Source organism: Marmota marmota, unplaced genomic scaffold, assembly GCF_001458135.2.
Source record: "Marmota marmota marmota unplaced genomic scaffold, marMar, whole genome shotgun sequence".
Classification (NCBI taxonomy): Eukaryota; Metazoa; Chordata; class Mammalia; order Rodentia; family Sciuridae; genus Marmota; species Marmota marmota.
This window is the reverse complement of record NW_025999984.1, coordinates 970264-988037: the sequence shown is the minus strand read 5'-3', so window position 1 is coordinate 988037 and position 17774 is coordinate 970264. Positions and strand designations below refer to the sequence as shown.

Genomic DNA, 17774 nt, shown 5'->3' with positions numbered 1-17774 from the left:
CCCGCCCCACCCGCCCCCCATATACCTTCCAATAGCAGCTATTAGTTCCTTTTTGTTTGTTTTTGCAGGCTGGGGATCAAACCCTGGGCCTCACACATATAGGCAACTGATATTCCACTGAGCACACTCCCAACCCCTGGTAATTCTTAAATTTATTTATTTAGCAGTCCTGGAGATGGAACCCAAGGCCTCTGCAATACTAGGCAAGTGCTCTTTGACTGAACTAGGTTCATCTTGTATTCCTTTTTTTTTTTTTTCCCTCCTTTTTTTTGCCATACTCGGGATTGAACCAGGGCCTCCTGCATGGTAGGCAAGTGCTCTACCACTTAGCTACATTCCCCAGCCCCCATCTCAAATTCTTATTGGTAAGTTTTACATTAACACTTGCATATATGTTATTCCATTTAATCTTTATTTGTTTGGTTCTTTGTTTATTGGTTGGTGTGGTACTTGAACTCAGGGGTGTTCTACCACTATGCTACATTGCCATTCCTTTTTATTTTGAAATAATGTCTCCCTAAATTGATCAGGCTGGTCTGGAACTTGCATCAGTCTCCTGAGTAGAGTAGCTGGGATTATAGGCATGGAAATAACAATCTTACCCAGTTGTTTGTTTGGAGACAGAGTCTCCACTAAGTTGCCTAGACTGGCCTTGAAGTTTTGATCCTCCTGCCTCAGTCTCCTGAGTAGCTGGGTTTAAAGGTACATACCACTATGCCTGGCTTAATCTTTACTTGGGAGGTAAGAATTATTATCTTTTTCAATTCCCAGATGAGAAAAGTGAGGTTCAGTTACATTCACCATGGGTTTATAGTCAGTACGTAGTACTTAGATCTGTGATTTTTTTTTTAACCCAGATATTGAACCCAGAGGCACTAAACAACTAAGCCATATCCCCAGCCCTTTTTGTTCTTATTATTTTGAGATAATTGCCTCACTTAGTTGCAGATGCTGGCTTTGACCTCGTAATCCTCCTGCCTCTGCCTCCTGAGCTACTAGGATTATAGTCACATTCCACCATGCCTGGCCTAGAGCTAAGGGTTAAATGTGATCCTGTGTCAGGCACAGGGCATGGTCCCTGCCTTCAACAGGTCTCATGTGGTGGGGTGTATAGCTAATGAGGAGACAGTGTGGGCAAGAGCAGTAACATGGCATGAGTGATGCCTGCTGGGGACATAGGAGTGCAACACTTGTTGCAGGGGCTACAGAGTAGGGTGCAGTATGATTTTGTTGGGGACTTGCATGACAGAGAAGCTATATGTTAAAGAATGAGTGTGGGTTTATCAGGAGAAGAGAATTCCAGGCATTTTGGAAGGTGGTGGGAGTGGAGATGAAGAGGGCCACCGTTGTGCTGTTTTTTAAACTTTGGAGTTCTGGGACTTTGGCATTTTAGAGTCATCTAAACTTCCAGCCCATAGTAATCTGTTAGTGGCTGGGAAACCAGAACCTGAGGGTACACTGGCAATACAACTATGATGGCCAGGACCTCCTTCTCAGCACATTTCAGGCTTTCAACTCGAGCAAAACAAATCAAAAAAGGTCGAACTACAGTGGAAGGGTGGAGGGGGCAAGCCAAAGCTGTATCCATTCTCTGTGGAAACACTTGGCAGCTGGGCTGGGGCCGTGATCTATAATACATGTGACAGGTGGGGACTGATTGACCAGTAGAAGGGAAGGTGGAGAAGCTGATGGCATTATGAGGAGGTCTGGGGAGTCTCAGAAACTCCATTTGATTGGCTGTGTCTTAATGTGAGCACAGTTCCCTCAATGAGCCACCTGGCCATGTGCTCTGCTTCTCTCACACACCGGGTCAGCTTTTTCTCCACCAGATGTTCAAGGTCTGACTCAGGGCAGGGTATCTACCTATAGTGACCTTGGAATGCAGTAGAAATGGGGCCAGTTTCTCTTTGTCTAGAAGGTCTTAAGGTCTCCTTTGCCATCACTCCTTCCTCTCTCACTAGCCTTTTAGTCCCATCTGCACCTGGGACATGCATGTGGCTTCCTATAAAGTCCATGGAAGTGTTCCCATCCTAACCTGTGGGCCACTGGCTTTCATCCTCTAATAGTCCATCCAACTTAATTAAGTCATGGGCTGCCTTGACTCCAGAGTCCCTGGGTTCTTAAGCCTTCAGTATCCATGGGGAATGACTCTGCTCAGAGATAGCTGTTCACTGTGATCCCCCAACAACACCCCCCCACTTTTTTTTTTTTTGTGATGCTAGGCATAGAACTCAAGGCCTTGTCCATGCTACATAAGTGCTCTACCACTGAGTAGCACCTTCAGGTCCTAAGGTACCCCTGGACAGAGCAGAGACTCTCCTGTCTAGTGGAGAATGACCAGTGTGGCTAGGAAAAGGTTGGGGAGTCCTGCTGGTCTGTTGATCACTACGTTCTTGTTCTTCTTTTTTTTTTGGGGGGGGGGAGGGATACCAGGGATTGAACTCAGAGGCACTTGACCACTGAGCCACATCCCTAGCCCTTTTTTTTTTTTTTTTAGTTATTGATGGGCCTTTCTTTTATGTATTTATATGCAGTGTTGAGAATTGAACCCAGTGCCTCACACATGCTAGACAAGCACTTTATTACTGAGCTACAACTTCAGCTACCACAGCCCTATTTTGTATTTTATTTAGAGACAGTCTTACTGAGTTGCTTAGCACCTTGCCCTTGCTGAGGCTGGCTTTGAACTTGTAATCCTCTTGTCTGAGCCTCCGGAGATGCTGGGATTACAGGTGTGCTCCACAGTGCCTGCCTACCATGTGCTTTCTTGCCTCAAACAGGTTCCCCAAACTAAGCAACCCCTCGCCTGGATGTCTGTGTGTTTCTGGCTTGTGTAGAGGTCACTTGGAGCCGCAGCTACCTTCCTCTGAGAAAGGGCAGGTCAGCAGAGATGCTCACAGTACTAAAGATGGAAGCTACTTTAGGGATTATTGGACATCCCTGTCTCTATTTTTTCTCTCCATCCATGTCCTCTTCTCCTTCCCTCTATTCTTCCTTCACTCTCACCCTTCATTTATCCATGAGGAGTTTTACCTCCTGGAATGTATTTTTCTTTCTTTTTTTAGTACAAGGGTTTGAATTCAGGAGCACTTAACCACTGAGCCACAGCCACAGCCACAGCCCTTTTTATTTTTTATTTTGAGAGAGGGTCTCACTAGGTTGCTTACATCCTTGCTAATTTGCTGAGGCTGGCTTTGAATCTGTGATCTTCCTGCCTCAGCCTTTCGAGTTGCTGAGACATGCATCACCAAGCCCGGATGGAAGGTGTTTCTTATTGACACCTGAGCACTGAGAACCAAATCCAAATTGGATTCACAAACTCCTTATGAAGTTTAATCAACCTTGAGGGGAAAACCTGTCAGATTTTTCAATCTGGAAGTGGTAGGTAAGGGGTGGGGAAGGCCTGTACCAGCTGGTTCCCCCTCTCTCACCATTTATTTTTACAGGTACACAGAGAGAAATCTATATTATGAGTCATCTAAGTGAAAAGGGAAGATAGGAGGGTGTATAGGAGTGGAGCAGCATTTTCTGAGTAGAAGGAAGTTTAGAGTTCATTTTATTCCAAGTCCTCTAAATTCAGCGAGGAAACTGAGGCACAGAAAAGGAAGTGTCATTAACTGGGAAGCCAGAGCCAGACTGGGAAGCCTAGAGCCCTGGTCTATGGCCTGTTAGTGTACCCCTAACTGTTCCTCTCAGCTTCCCCACCTCCTCACTCCCTGCAGACTAAAACCAGAGGGCTGACTCCTCCATTTAGGTCACAGTATCTGGATTTGGGAAAAGAGCTTAGTTTGCAGGTCCCAGGGGGAGCCTGTTGCTGAGAAGTCATGCCTTGGTCTGCAGTGAGCAGCGGAAGCTATGTAAATTGAGATTAAGGGAGATCATCTCCAAGGTAGGCCAGGCCTGAAACGTCTCTTCTCAACTCCTATGTCTTTCCCTTTTTTGCCTTCAGATTGACAGAACCCAGAAGTCAAAATTAGCAGTTTCCTAGCTCTGGTTCGATTAGCCCCCTCTGAGTCATTTCAACTGGTTTTCCAGTCAAACCACAGCCCTTAACCGCAGGGAGGGGTGGCTGGTTTCTCGGTAGCAAAGCCACCCATCATACCCTCATAATTTTACAGCCATGCCAGTGTGCCACATGAGGTGTGGTGGAACTCACCTACTGTCTCTGGGTCTCCAGCCAAAGGTCCTTGACAGTGTGCTAAAAGATTTATGTGAAGAGTTTTGTCAGCCCAGTTCCCAAATTCCAGGTCAGACTCCAGCAAGCATGGGCTGACCTGCTTCACATATCCAGTCACAAGGCAGCCAGGGCCTCTTGCCCTAGCCAGAAACACTGCCTAGAACAACCACAAATTATAATCCAAAAAACAAGGGTGGTATTAAATGAGGAAGTTGGGGCAGAGGGCACCTGGAAAGCAGAGGCAGCAAGTGGGAGTTTCTAGGAGTTAAGAGAAGGGCAAGCTCTGGTGTAGGGATTTCAGCCTGCCCCTCCCCCTCCTCCAGGAGGCCGTCTTCCAGGCAGACAGCAGAAAAATGCATGACAAAGGTGCCCTGATGGCTCGGTCCTGGGGGCTGAGGAGATGGCAGGGGAGGGGCTCCTCCAGTTTCAAAACTCATCTCTTCACCCCCGCCAGGCCCCTTAATCAACTGCCTTTGGGGAAGTTAATGGCTGAGATGTGAACATGGCTCCAGCTCCACAGCCTTGTAGATCTTCAAACTGCCGTATGGAAGCATTGATATTCATGCCTATGGTTAGACACCCAAAAAGTATACATGGAAGGGAGATATGGGCACATAAGCAGGGGCAATATAACAGACTCAGAGGGAAGAAATTCAAAAGACTCATAGATACCTCCGAGATAAAGATAGCTGACCACAGTCAGGGGGCTCCCAAGGGACAGTCTCCCAGAAGGCAGACAGAGCCACTGACCCTAGCAAATAAAACCAAATTGGGCTAGGCCTGGAGTTGGTAGAGGTCCCACACTCAAAATTCTGGCCTTTCAAGCTTTGGGGAACTCTGGTCCAGAGCCTTTCTGGATCTCACTGATTTATTCTGGGGCCTTTCTTCATTTAGGATAAGTTTTAGGAGTAGACAGACAAATATTATCCCATGCAGACAGGCATTCCAATGGCTATTCTCTTGCAAACCGAATGGAGCACTAGGCCAGCAGCATGAGCCCTCAAAGATGCTCAGATAGGCCCAGAAAAATAGACTGAGGACAGCTTAGGGAAGGTTTCCTGCACCCCTCCTCCAAATCACTATCTTCTCAGTGTCTTTCCGCTGCCTGCCAGTCCCCCTAAACAAAGCACATCCCGTGACCTGGGGGGCTGGGGGATGGGTGGGTGCCGAGGCTGGATACCTAGTCTCCAGAGGAAGAGGGTACAGAATCCTGGGTCCTGGCAGGAGGCTCCTGTTGCCTGTCTGAGGCTCAGTCTTTGAGGGGATAGTGGGGGGCGGTTTGCTGGGGCGCTCAGAGGGGGATTGTGTGTGAGGGATTGGAGCTGGGGGGGTTGGGGAGCAGGAAGTTGTCCCCAGGGGAGCCATCCTGGTCCATTCAATGGTTGAGCACTTGTTTAGGGTTAGAGCTGCCCCCTCTGGGGACTGGGATTGTACAGCCAAGGCCATTGTCCTGCCCCTTCCCCCAGTGCCTCCCAGGCCTCTTTGAACCTGAAGTCAGATATTTTTTTTCTCCACATACCCCCCACCCCTTTGGTTTTCTCCACCCAGGAACTAGGATTGGAGGCCTGGATGGGGAAGTGGGGGAGGGGGAATTGGGCCTGCTGCTGTATTAAATGTCTGAGTCTCTGGCCGGGAGGAATGGGGGCCTGATGTTCAGGTCTTTTAGTTGTCAGTTCCCTCCGTCTGGACCTGGGTTGGAAAACAGGCTCAGTCAATCCAGAGCCTGGTCCCTATAAGGGGAAGTGTGTGTTTGAGGCGAAAATAATCAGTGAACCTGTTAGGTGAGGGGACTCTGGAGCCACAGGACCAGGGTATGGAATAGAGGCTTTGTGGAATATGTGGCAGGCTGGGTAGATTGGTGGCAGGCATCTGAGGCTGCAGGATAACTGGATTTGGCCAGTATCTGCAGAGGAAGGACTAGGTTTCTGGATGGGGGTAGGGGAGCTAGAGGAGGGCAGCTGGCCAGTGTGTTTGTGTTTGTGGTTGTTAATGAATCAAGGGTGGCCCCTAAAAGTGCTTGGCACATTCGTGTTCAATAAGTGCTTAAAGAGCTGAGAGTGTGGCTGGGTGAACCCCAATGAGAGGGCAATGTGGAGGGTCTTTGGAGAGGAGGTCAAGCACCTGGCTCATGAAGAATACAAAGAGGGGATCCCAGACATCTCTGAGATGTACCGGGCCTGAGAGGGCCGGGCAGCTACTTGGGAGTTGAAGGGGAAGGCCCCAGGGGGTCTTAGAGGGGTGCCCAGTTGGATACCCCCTGATTTCTCCTACCACTGACAGCACCTCTACCAAAAGGCAAACATTCTTCGCCTCAGTTTCTCCCACCCCCCACCACTCTCTCCTCCACCCATCCAGGGGGCGGGGCCAGAGGTCAAGGCTAGTGGGTGGGATTGGGGAGGGAGAGAGGTGTTGAGCTGTTCCTTGGTGAGCCCTTATTTTTTCAGGGCCCCGGTTTGGGGTGCCCTTTTAACCCATGGCCGGACATCTGGCTTCGGACTTTGCCTTCTCGCCCCCTCCGGGCGGTGGGGGTGATGGGCCAGGAGGGCCAGAGCCGGGCTGGATTGACCATCGGACCTGGCTAAGCTTCCCAGGCCCTCCCGGTGGTCCAGGAATCGGGCCAGGAGTTGGGCCAGGTTCGGAGGTGTGGGGGATTCCCTCATACCCTCCGCCCCACGACTTCTGTGGAGGGATGGCATACTGTGGACCTCAGGTTGGAAAGGGCCTGATTCCCCACGGTGGCCTGGAGACCCCTCAGCCTGAGGTTGAGGTGGGAGCTGGGATGGAGAGCAACTCTGAGGGGGCCTCCCCCGAGCCCTGCATTGCTCACCCTGCTGTTGTGAAAGTGGAGAAGGAGAAGGTGGATCAAAACCCTGAGGAGGTGAGTGAGATGCCATGGGGAACTGGCTGGGCTGGCAAGGGCAGAGATGAGGGGGAAGTGGTCACCTGCAGCTGCCCAGGCCTGGAACCTGAGGGGTGCAGGCAGGATTGTCTACCCTAGGCATGGAGGGGGGTGTGGTGATTGCAGGCACTCCTGAGAGACAAGATGAAAACTAGAAGTTGAAATTACCAGGAAGAATCTGCAGCTGAACAAGACTGGTCCTTTCTTCAACTCTGGCCCTTATCTGCCCAGGGTCAGTTCACTCGCTCAATACCAGGCTAGCACCGGCTTGGGCCTGGGGTAGGTTTGGACTCTCCCGCCCTTAGCCCTTTTGGAAAACTTGATCCTTATCAAATCTAGGATCTTGGCCTTAAGGTTGAGCGTGGCCTGAAGGTAAAAACAGTGCTTATCCCAGAGTTATTGTTCTTGAAAGGGTAGGGTGTGCCTAGTTTCTGATAGGAGGTCCTGTTTGGGCCTTGTGTAGACTTGTGGAGTATGGTTTACCTCCAGTCAAATTTAGGGCCTGTAGGTCTTTGACCTCTGCCTCCTGCCTGTGAGTCACCATGATATTAAACACACACCTTGGTGTCCCCTTGAAGGGAGCTGGAAGTACTAATTTGATCAATTTCAGCCTCACTTCCGTAAGTTATAAAGAAGAAGAAAATCGTGGGAGAAGTTTCCTACAGGCCTTTTTGTAAAGTGCGCAGGGTTTGCTGAGGGAGAAGAAGGCCTCCAGCCCCCCTGGGGACTAAGCATCTTCCAGTCCTCCAAAGCAAAAAGTGTAAGCTATTAGAGAGATCTAGTACAAAGCCTTCGCCCTCAGAGTAGGTGTAAGTGAATTCAGGTGTGAGAGAGTAGCCCCAGTCTCTTTACAGGAGGTGATTGTTGAATAATAATGGCTGGCAATTGGGGTCCACTGCCTAAATACCTGGCTGTGTGCTCAGTTTATACATCATTATCTCATTAGCTATCACAGAAATTCCTAGGGAGGCATTATTAGCTTATTTCACGTGTCCCAACTGTTAACATGAGGCAAAAATAGGATTTGGAAAAGCTAAGAAGACACTGGCTGAGCAGAAACTGGGATTGAAAGTTTGTCTGTTTGAATCTGATACAGTCACCATTGAAATACTTTCCTTAAGCATTCCCGGACTGCAAAGGCTATGTAGGTTTTTACTAGCTGCTTCTGCTTTGCTCCTACACTGGAGTGCCCCAGGGCTCAGTCCTTAAACCTCAACTTCTGTTCTTTCTACCCTTCCTTCCTCTTACCCACCCTCAAGGCTCACGTGCCATTTAGACATCAAGTGACAACTGCATTTTTTTGTCTTCTTTGTTGGCCCCCACCGCCCCACCTCATCAGTTGCTTATGGCCAGAACCAGCTGTTTTTGCTCCTTTCCCATCCTACAACTTAGGAAACAATGTTATCTTTACCTTCGAAGTTCATCCTGCGTCTAACATGTCCTACTTCTCTGGTTCCAGCCACTAATGTCTGGGACCACAGCAAAAGCCTTCCTAGTTAAACCTTTGCTTCCTCATAGTCTCTGGACAACCTATCAGTTTGAGTCAGTGTTTTAAAATACCCAAGAAGAGTTGGATCATTTCACTTGGTAAATCGAAGTTGCTATTGCATCTGCAAGATCTGTCCAGCTCTTCTTCCTCTGAACTCATCAAATATCACTTTCTTTGAATTCTTATTTTAAATTGTCATCCTCCAGGGCTGGGGGATGACAATTTAAAATAAGGCTCAGTGGTAGAAACCTTGCCCAGTATTCAGAATGTTCTGGATTCAATCTCCAGCATCACCAAAAAAAAAAAAAAAAGATAATTTCCTATCCTGCTGTACTCCATTCCTGTACCCTACCCCTACTTGATTTATTTCCTTGGCACTTCTATGTAGGATAGTAATTTATTTTGCCACATTGGAATGTAAACTTTATAAAGTCAAAAGACTTTTTGTCTACTTTGTGTAACTACTGGTTTATAGAAGGTACTCAATAAATCTGTTGATTTACCAGTGAGAGTGCTTATATATTACAAAAAAGATAGTTAAAAATTAAGCATAAATGAGCCTTTAAGATTGATAATCAAGTATATAGAAAATACTATTCATGTTTTTTTTGTTTATTTGCAGTGCTGTGGAACTGGTGTTTAAATCCGGTGTGGGGAGGGGGTTGGTTTACAGCTGAGCTACATCCTCAGGTCTTTTTTTGTGTGTTTTTTAAAAAATCTTTACACACTTTTTATTGGTGCATTATAGTTGTACATAATGATTCCCCAAGACTTTTTATTTTTATAGTACTGGATATTGAACCAAGGGCACTCTACTAAGCTATATCCCTAGCCCTTTTTTATTTTGAGACAGGAGCTTGCCAAGTTGCTCAGGCTTAGCCTTGAACTTGGGATCCTCCTGCCCCCAGCCTCCTGAGTTGCTGGCATTACAGGCATGTGCCACTGTACCTGGCTAATTACTGTAGTATGTTTGTGTCTGCATGTCATGTCCTAGTTTGGGGCCCTGGGGCTGTATTGAACTTAGATTCAGACAGATATCATCCTCTATTTCTCTATTCTCAAATGGGGGTGGGGGAGAGTGATTTGTGAGTCAGAGTCCATCCTAAGGCCAGAGTTAGCAGACAGGAGTCATTACATAATCTGTCAGGTATTCTCATGGAGCCTAGGCCCATCTTTTCGTCCCTTGCATGGTGTTTAATATCTATTAGATGTGCCAGTTTCTGGGGGAAGAGCAGTAAATGGGTGAACTAGACATTTATAAATGAGCTATTTCTAGAGGTTATGTGGGTGTCTTGGGAGGCTGAGATACTTCACAGACCATTCCTTGGGGCCTCAGTCAGATTCAAAAACCCTGTGTGGTTTTTGGGTTTTTGTTTGTTTGTTTGTTTAGAGTGTGTCTATGTTCTTATAAGTCCTCTGCCATTTTTTATGCAGTCCCAAGATATCCAAGCTTTGCAGAAAGAACTTGAGGAATTTGCCAAGCTGCTGAAGCAGAAGAGGATCAATCTGGGATATACTCAGGCCGATGTGGGGCTTACCCTGGGGGTTCTCTTTGGTGGGTCCCCCTCAGCATGTTCTGATCCACAGGGACCGCATCTCCCCTAATTTTAGGTCTTCTCCACCAAGAAAGTGTGGGCAGGGTGTCAGGGCAGTTCCTATCCCCACTCCTCTCCGGGGGGTATGGGGGAGGGAGGGAGAAGACACTTGGTCTTGAGCTGCCTCTGGGAAGAAGCTGGACTCTGGTTTGGGAGCTTGTGAGGACCACCTGGGTCTTGAGGTTACCAGGGACCCTGCCTAATGTGCTTCTTTTTCAATTGGCCTCTCCCAGGGAAGGTGTTCAGCCAAACGACCATCTGTCGCTTTGAGGCTCTGCAGCTCAGTTTCAAGAACATGTGCAAGCTGCGGCCCCTGCTGCAGAAGTGGGTGGAGGAAGCAGACAACAATGAGAACCTTCAGGAGGTGAGAGTGGGAAGGATGCACTGGGACCTGTTGAGTCAGCCCAGTCTCCATTGCTTCCCTCCCTGGCCTGCAGCTCTTGCTCTACCACTTGGGGGCAGCAGTCTCTCTCTCTCCCTTTCTTTGTCTGCTAGGGATTGAATCCAGAGCCTGGCCCTCACATTCTACCATTGAGCTACAATTCCTTCCCCAGCCCAGGGCAGCACTTCTCAATGGGATGGAGTATAATCCTTTCATTCTGTTAGGTGATCTAAACCCTCCCTTCCAATTTCCTCATTTTTCATACCCTCTAGCTCTGGGGACCAATCCAGTCACTGTCTCCTTAGCAATGTGCTTTCATGTCACTGACCCCTCAATGTGGTGCTGTTGTTCAGAAGGTTCAAAGCCTGACCTTGTCACCCCTTCCCTACCTGCCTAGATATGCAAAGCGGAGACCCTACTGCAAGCCCGGAAGAGAAAGCGAACAAGTATCGAGAACCGAGTGAGAGGCAACCTGGAGAACATGTTCCTGCAGTGCCCAAAACCCACCCTGCAGCAGATCAGCCACATTGCTGAACAGCTAGGGCTTGAGAAGGACGTGAGTGCACCTGTCCCTGTCCACGCCATCTCTCTGCCTCCCCAGTTGCCACTCCCTTTTCTCTAGCTCTAGCTCCTCCTCCTGCCACTTGGGCTTTGGGTGAAATGATCAAGCAAAGCCAGACCCAACTCCAGGAGCTTATAGTCTAATGTCACTCTCCTGTGTCATCCACTCCCAGGTGGTCCGAGTGTGGTTCTGTAACCGGCGCCAGAAGGGCAAACGATCAAGCATTGATTATTCCCAACGAGAGGATTTTGAGGCTGCAGCTTCTCCTTTCTCAGGGGGACCTGTATCCTTTCCTCTGGCCCCAGGGCCCCATTTTGGTACCTCAGGTTATGGAAGCCCTCACTTCACCACACTCTATTCCCCGGTTCCTTTTCCTGAGGGGGAAGCCTTTCCCTCTGTCTCTGTCACCACTCTGGGCTCTCCCATGCATTCAAACTGAGGTACCTGCCTTTCCCAGGTACGGGGGCAGAGGAAAGAGGAGCTAGGGAGAGAACCTGGAGTCCGAACCAGGGCTTTTGGGATTAAGTTCTTCATTCACTAAGGAAGGAATTGGAAGCACAAAGGGTGGGGTGAGGAGTTGGGGAACTGGTTGGAGGGAAGGTGAAGTTCAATGATGCTCTTGATTTTAATCCCCACATCACTCATACTTTGTTCTTAAATAATAAAGAAGCCTGGGACACAGTAGATAAATTTGTCTTTGGTTTATCCTCTTTTAATTATTGAAGGGCACTAGAGAAATCTGGTGTTAGATACTAACTGCTGTCATACCTGTGACCCTGAAACTGACGTGCCATTTCAACTATTCAAGATCTTTCCAGCAACTTGGGAGGCTGAGGCAGGGGGCTCACAAGTTTGAGGCTAGTGTCAGCAATTTAGCAACACCCTGTCTCAAAATAAAAATGGACTGGCTTAATGGTGAAGTGCCCCTGGATTCAATCTCTAGAATAAACTAACTTCTCACTGCCTAAGAGAGTTGAAATTGGAACCCCTGTTTTTTTGTAGAGGATCTTAGAAGCTTAAGCTAGTCCTTGGGGTCTTCGAGTATTTAAATTGAATACCAACAGATGTAGTTACCATGTTCCCTGTTACCTATTAGGAGCTGATTTTACCTGTGCTACTCTGGAAATCCTCAGTGGCTGTATACTAAGAAATCAAGTCTCCCAATACAACTTCCACTGCATGTCACCCCAATTAAAAACTCCCCCTGAGTTGCTTAGCGACTTGCTTTTTTGCTGAGGCTAGCTTTGAACTAGCCAATCCTCCTGTCTCATTCTCCTGAGCTGCTGGGATTATAGGCATGAGCTACTGTGCCCAGCCCCCTTGTATTTTCTTTTTCTAAAATATTTTTATTAGTTATTGATGGACCTTTATTTATTTATTTGCTTGTATGTGGTGCTGAGAATCAAACCCAGTGCCTCACACATGCTAGGCAAGCACACTACCACTGAGCCACAACCCTAGCCCACTGTATTTTCTTGTTACCAGAGTCCATTTGAGTTCCACTTACATGCTATTCCTAAGTAACTTGCTATATACCTTCTTATTCCTGGTTCTGCGACTAGTTAATTAGGGGACTTTGGAATGGTTTCCTTAATGTGGGCAAAATGTGGGTTTGGTGAGTCTCAGAAGAAAGAGGATGGACATACAGGTTGCAATAGAATAGGTCAAAATACAGCTTTTCTCATACAAATTATAGAAAGGATGCAACACTCAGCAATATCAGACCAGATCGGTAGTGTTCAGGGTGGCTGTAGACTCCAGCAGTATCTTGGCTTGGTGCAAGGCCCATTTTACACCATCACATGTATGATATGTACATAGGTTAAGAGGTTAATCCACACTGGACCAGATCAGCTTCTGCTATAGCTGGTTCACCAGCTTTTCTTTTTTCCTGGTGAAGCCTATAAAATTCATCCTTGTGAATTAAATCTCAACTATCTTATTTTAATGGAAGTAGATATTTTCCCTGTAATTTCCATTCCTCTTTTTCCCCTGATTCGTATCTCTAGCTTATCCCACATATTCAAGCCTTTCCAATGAACAGGTTTGTATGGTTTGTATTTCTCTTCCCTCCTTCCCTTAAGAAACTGGATTAGTTCTCCAAGACCTTACCAAGTCTATTCTTCCCAAAGTTGGAAAACAATATCAGAGCCATAAGAAGAGCAAAGAGTGAATGAAGCTGCTTGGTTTTTATTTGGAAATAAAAGCAAAGCTCTGAAAAGCCAGATCAGAGATACGGTCAGGGAGAGGACTAAGCAGTATAAGGAAGTTGGGGGCAGGCAGGACTGTGCCCTTGATTTTCCTAGAGTGTATTAGGTAGATGCCATTCAAGGACATTAGCAACTCCCTCTTGTTTCTTCCCAGGCATAGCTTCTGCAGATGATATGTGCTGGATGATATATTCTGGTGTCCATGACAACAAGGCCTTACAGCTTGTAACAGTGGGAATTTCCAGCTCACTGGCAACTTCTGGAGAGGCAGCACTTTCTTTGGCAGGAAACCACCTTGGCCATGAGGGCCTGCTTCAGGCCCTGAATCAGTGTCCATAGCAATGGACCTCTCCTTGTGGTCATTCCCTCCTGTGGAGGGAAGGAAAGAAGGGAAGCATTTCTTAGGATCCATTTGCACACTACTGTGTTCAATCCTGGATAGGAGGTGCCAGTTCTGTCCTCTAGTGCCTTGGTGGTGGATGTTAGGTTTGGATCCCAACACAACACCCTGGGCATCGGAAATCTGCCTCCCTGGCAGCCTGGATGCTGCAGCCAACACAAGCCACATGGTACCAGATGTCACAACCATCACACTGAACCCAGGCCACTGTCTCTTCTTGGGGCAGGCTGCAACAAGGGGCTGCACAAGGTTCCCCATCCCCAATTACAGGGTGAGTCATGGGGGTGCTCACTGGGTGCTTCCGAGGACGGCCACGTCGATTTCTAAAGGAAGCAACAAATACCAGGGTCATTGAAAACCTGTAGGAAAAACCTAGACCTTGGCCCTGGATGACATAGGGTGGATCTAGAAAGACTCACTAGATAATGTGAGCCTTGGAAATTTAATTCCCTGTCTTTAAGCACTAGGAGAAAGGTGCAAGTCCTCAATGTAAAAAGGGACTTTCTGCTATGGTGGTGCACACCTGTAGTCCCAGTTACTCAGGAGGCGGAGGCAGGAGGATCCAGGTCAGCCTGGGCAACTTAATGAAACCCTGTATCAAAATAGAGGGCTGGGGATGTGGCTTGATGGTAAGAGTACCCCTTGGTTCAGTCCCTAGCACCAAAAATAAATGAATAAAAACGATTTAGGATTGGGGTATAGATTAGTAGCAGAGTGCATGCCTAGCTAGCATGCCTGAGGCCCCAAATTTAACCCCAAACAACAGGATGTCAGTAGACAAGTTCATAACTTTATTTACTGTGCTGGGGGTAGTGCCCAGGACCTCCTACACACTAGGAAAACGCTAACACTAAGCGGACCAGGATTCTTCTTTGAGACTGGCTCTTGTCAAATTGCCCAGGCTGTTCTGAAATTTGATCCTCATGTCTCAGTCTCCCAAGTAACTGGGATTACAGGTGTGCACTACCATCCTTTGCCAAGTTTTATTTATTTTTTCCTACACTCCTATTTTAACCAATGCCGCAATACCAACTTGCTTCCTCCTGTATATATATGTATGTATGTCAGAGTTAACCCAGCTCCTGCCATTCTAAGATCAATTCTATCTGTTCACCTCCTAAGCAGTGGGGTTCCACAGCCTGAGACTCTTAAAAAGGAATCAAAGGCAGTGAAATACTGAGAGTAGGCTGACACTGAGTGTGCCACTTACCCACTGGGTGTCAGTGGGGTTTTCTCTACACGGAGTTTCTTCCTGGGCTCTGTGAGGACTGGTTGGGGGCTCTCAGGAGCCTCACTCTCATCGTCCAATTCTGCCAACACTCTGTGAGCTGATTTTCTCCGATTTCTTGGGGGTGGGGCAGGCGTGGTACCCACTTCCCCAGCTGGAGTGGGAACAGGCAGGCTCTGTGGCCCACCCCCACTCCGGGAGAAGGTGAGAGGCTGGGGCTGGATCTTGCTGAGGCTTCCGATGGAGTTGAGGATCAGTGTAGCCTTAGGAGCAGGGGAGAGGGTGCTGAGGGGCCGCTGTGGGGCCCCCTGGGAGGGCAGCATGGGCAGGAAACCAGCCCTGGCTTCTCCCCTAGACCGTGGGATTGTAATGGCAGCAAAGTCCTGAGGTTTGACCCGGACTTGTTGGAACATGAAGTAGAACTCCGAGGGGCTGGTTCCAGGAGGCCTTTCAGGGCCAAAGGTCAGGAGGTCACCATCACTCAACTCCAATCTGTGGCCCCTTGGGAGTCGGACATTATTGACCAAAGTCCCTGTTGATGGTGGGGCATGAAACAATGACAAGAACAGAAATGACCAATCAGGAGTAGAGAAAAAAGGACCTGTTTGATTTTTTTTCAGGGGACACAGGAAAGAGAATCAAATTCTCCCTCACATTCTAAACCCCTTGGCAAATAACACCACCTGTAATCTCCATAGCTGGAAGCTCCTCCCAAAGTGCTTAGGTCCAACTCTCATGCTTACTTAGGATAGCCTCAGACTGGTTCAGATTCTGGCTCTGCCATTTATCAGCTGTTTATTAACCTTTGTGCCTAATTTTCCTCAGCTGTTAATTGAGGGTGTTAGTGTCTTCCACATTGAATGCGCTTTAGAAATATCTAGCTGGTGACTAAATGAATGTTGGCTACTATAGTCTAATGTTTACAGCACCCCCAGCATTGACTTTACCAAACTTTATGTTATATAAAGGAAACTAAGACCTGGGGAAGTGGAGTGACAGGCCTGATCAGGGTTTTACCAGGAGCCAGTGGCAGAACACAACTGAGCCCTAGCCTTCCGTGGCTGCCTTTAGTAGGAAGGAAAGACACATGTGCAGATCATCATTATGAGTCATCTAACAGGAACAAGATACCTCAGCAAAGATGAAAACAGTCAATCCTGAGCTTGGCCCCAAAACTTGCCCACTGTGACACTACCCAGATGATGACCTGTGCCCTTGATCCACCAAGCCCTAAATAGAGCATTTAAGTTCTACAGAGTTGACAGTGCATGCTTCTGATGGAAATTCAAGAACTAGACTGACTGTCCAACTTGATAGTGATTTGGGGAGGCAGATGACAGGTTCCCAGAAGATCTTCTATCCGCTTATTCCAACCTGGAACTGCCTTGGGGAAAAACTACCCCTCTCAAGGCTTACCTTGGCTGCTGTGGTCTTCCACACTAACCCTCCAGTCATCACCCCGGCGCTCAGCATGCAGCTCTGCGTGGATTCCAGAGATGAGACCAGGTTCCTGCTGGGGCCGCAGGGCCACATCACATAGGTCGGCCCTGCAGCCCAAGCGATAGGTGCAGCCAGCCCCAGTGGGGGGATGGAAGGTGTAGAGATCACCGCCCCTGCCACCCCCTATGCGTAGTAGTTGGAAGCAGGGTAGCATGGGCGGTGCCCCTTCCACACCACCTTATTTCTCAGGAATCCATCACCTTTTCCACACCTCAGACATGCACCTCTAGCTTAATAGTTAACTTTTCAGTTTGAAAAGTGAGTTGGGTTGTGTGTAATTTCAACCTTGAGTACACAGGTCGAGTAGTGAAAATTCAGAGCTCAAGTAGACTGAATGCAGTATAAAGTTGATTACAAAGCAAATTTGCAACTAAAGAATTCCGGGAGGGTGCTGGCCCAATACAAAAACAGGAACACGTCCTATGACACCTCAGTTAAGCTGGATCCTTAGGCCATCAAACATCCGGGGAGCCTCCAATCTGTGCAAGGCAACGAATCGTATGTTAGGCAGCTTCTGGGAAAATGCAAACTGAGGTGTACGGTGTGTGGTGGGGGGCGGGGGGAGCGATCCTGTTATACAAACATGAAAATGCGATACGAACGTATCACAGTATAATCGGGAGAAGAGAAGCTTGCTGTCAGACTTGCTTCTCCAGATAAGAGCACCCCTCCCATTCGACCGCGCCCCGCTCTTCTGGCCAATTCCTCGCTCAGCTCCAACCCAAGTGAATTCACTGTCACTCTAAAGGACAGTGCAAAAGGGCCCCTAAATGATTCAACAAAATGGATCGAACTCCTTACGTCCCGGCTTCTCTGGATGGGATCAAACGGGAAGAAGTTCCTTGAAATTCCGCAAGGCAAAACGGCCTTTTACGTCCCGGCACCAGCCCAGTTTCAGATCTACCCGCGTAGTGCAGTCTCGGAATGGTCTGTGCTCCAGGCAATATCCTTCTCAAAAACGCCAGTGCTCCCGCTCCCGCTCTCGCAGCAGTTTGACAGCCAGGAAGCTGAGGCAGGGAGAGGCGCAGCCTCTGCGCGCGGGCAGAGTCGACCCCTCCTTCGGAATTCCCGGGTTGACTTCGCGCCGAGCGTGCCCGCCCCCCGTGCCCTTCCTGATTGGCCCTCTTATTTGCCCTCATCCTCTCTATTGGGCGGCCTTCGGGGTGGGTCCCCAATCTCCCGCCTTCCGCCTTTTTTGATTAGTTTAGGAGTTTTCCCGGGTTCCCGGAGTGGGGAGGAGCCGACAGGGCGCGGAGTTGCCCCGATGAGTTGATTGGGCGTAGCCTTAGATGCCACTGCGCATGCGTGCACCTCCCCCACCCCCCCCCCGCC

General features: G+C 48.4%; 2 protein-coding genes across 5 annotated transcripts; one reads left to right on the top strand and one right to left on the bottom strand.

The window, feature by feature from the left end:
- The first annotated feature begins 6574 nt into the window (after positions 1-6574).
- Pou5f1 (POU class 5 homeobox 1) lies at positions 6575-12017 on the top strand. The gene is made up of 5 exons (XM_015507146.2): positions 6575-7055; positions 10000-10120; positions 10394-10524; positions 10940-11098; positions 11277-12017. The coding sequence occupies exons 1-5, from the start codon at positions 6651-6653 to the stop codon at positions 11541-11543; spliced, it is 1083 nt and encodes a 360-aa protein (XP_015362632.1). The 5' UTR covers positions 6575-6650; the 3' UTR covers positions 11544-12017.
- Positions 12018-13278: 1261 nt separating this feature from the next.
- Tcf19 (transcription factor 19) lies at positions 13279-17596 on the bottom strand. Of its 4 annotated transcripts, XM_048805992.1 has the most exons (5): positions 17244-17596; positions 16359-16489; positions 14925-15474; positions 14007-14037; positions 13279-13683 (listed from the first exon to the last, which is right to left on the bottom strand). In XM_048805992.1, the coding sequence occupies exons 1-5, from the start codon at positions 17579-17581 to the stop codon at positions 13561-13563; spliced, it is 1173 nt and encodes a 390-aa protein (XP_048661949.1). In that variant the 5' UTR covers positions 17582-17596; the 3' UTR covers positions 13279-13560. The 4 variants fall into 4 exon arrangements, with proteins under 4 accessions (XP_048661949.1, XP_048661950.1, XP_048661948.1 ...); XM_048805993.1 differs by lacking the exon at positions 14007-14037; XM_048805991.1 differs by lacking the exon at positions 13279-13683 and having other exon boundaries at positions 13690-14037.
- Between the last annotated feature and the right edge of the window lie 178 nt (positions 17597-17774).

Bases quoted from the DNA above. Each gene is read 5' to 3' on its own strand.
- Pou5f1 (XM_015507146.2), top strand. From the start codon at position 6,651: ATGGCCGGACATCTGGCTTCGGACTTTGCCTTCTCGCCCCCTCCGGGC. The intron at 7,056-9,999 runs GTGAGTGAGATG...TTTTTTATGCAG, and splicing joins TGGATCAAAACCCTGAGGAG to TCCCAAGATATCCAAGCTTT. The intron at 10,525-10,939 runs GTGAGAGTGGGA...CTACCTGCCTAG, and splicing joins ACAATGAGAACCTTCAGGAG to ATATGCAAAGCGGAGACCCT.
- Tcf19 (XM_048805991.1), bottom strand. From the start codon at position 17,581: ATGAGGGCAAATAAGAGGGCCAATCAGGAAGGGCACGGGGGGCGGGCA. The intron at 15,475-16,358 runs GTAAGCCTTGAG...CACCATCAACAG, and splicing joins GGAAGACCACAGCAGCCAAG to GGACTTTGGTCAATAATGTC. The intron at 14,038-14,924 runs GTAAGTGGCACA...TGCTTCCTTTAG, and splicing joins ACCCCACTGACACCCAGTGG to AAATCGACGTGGCCGTCCTC.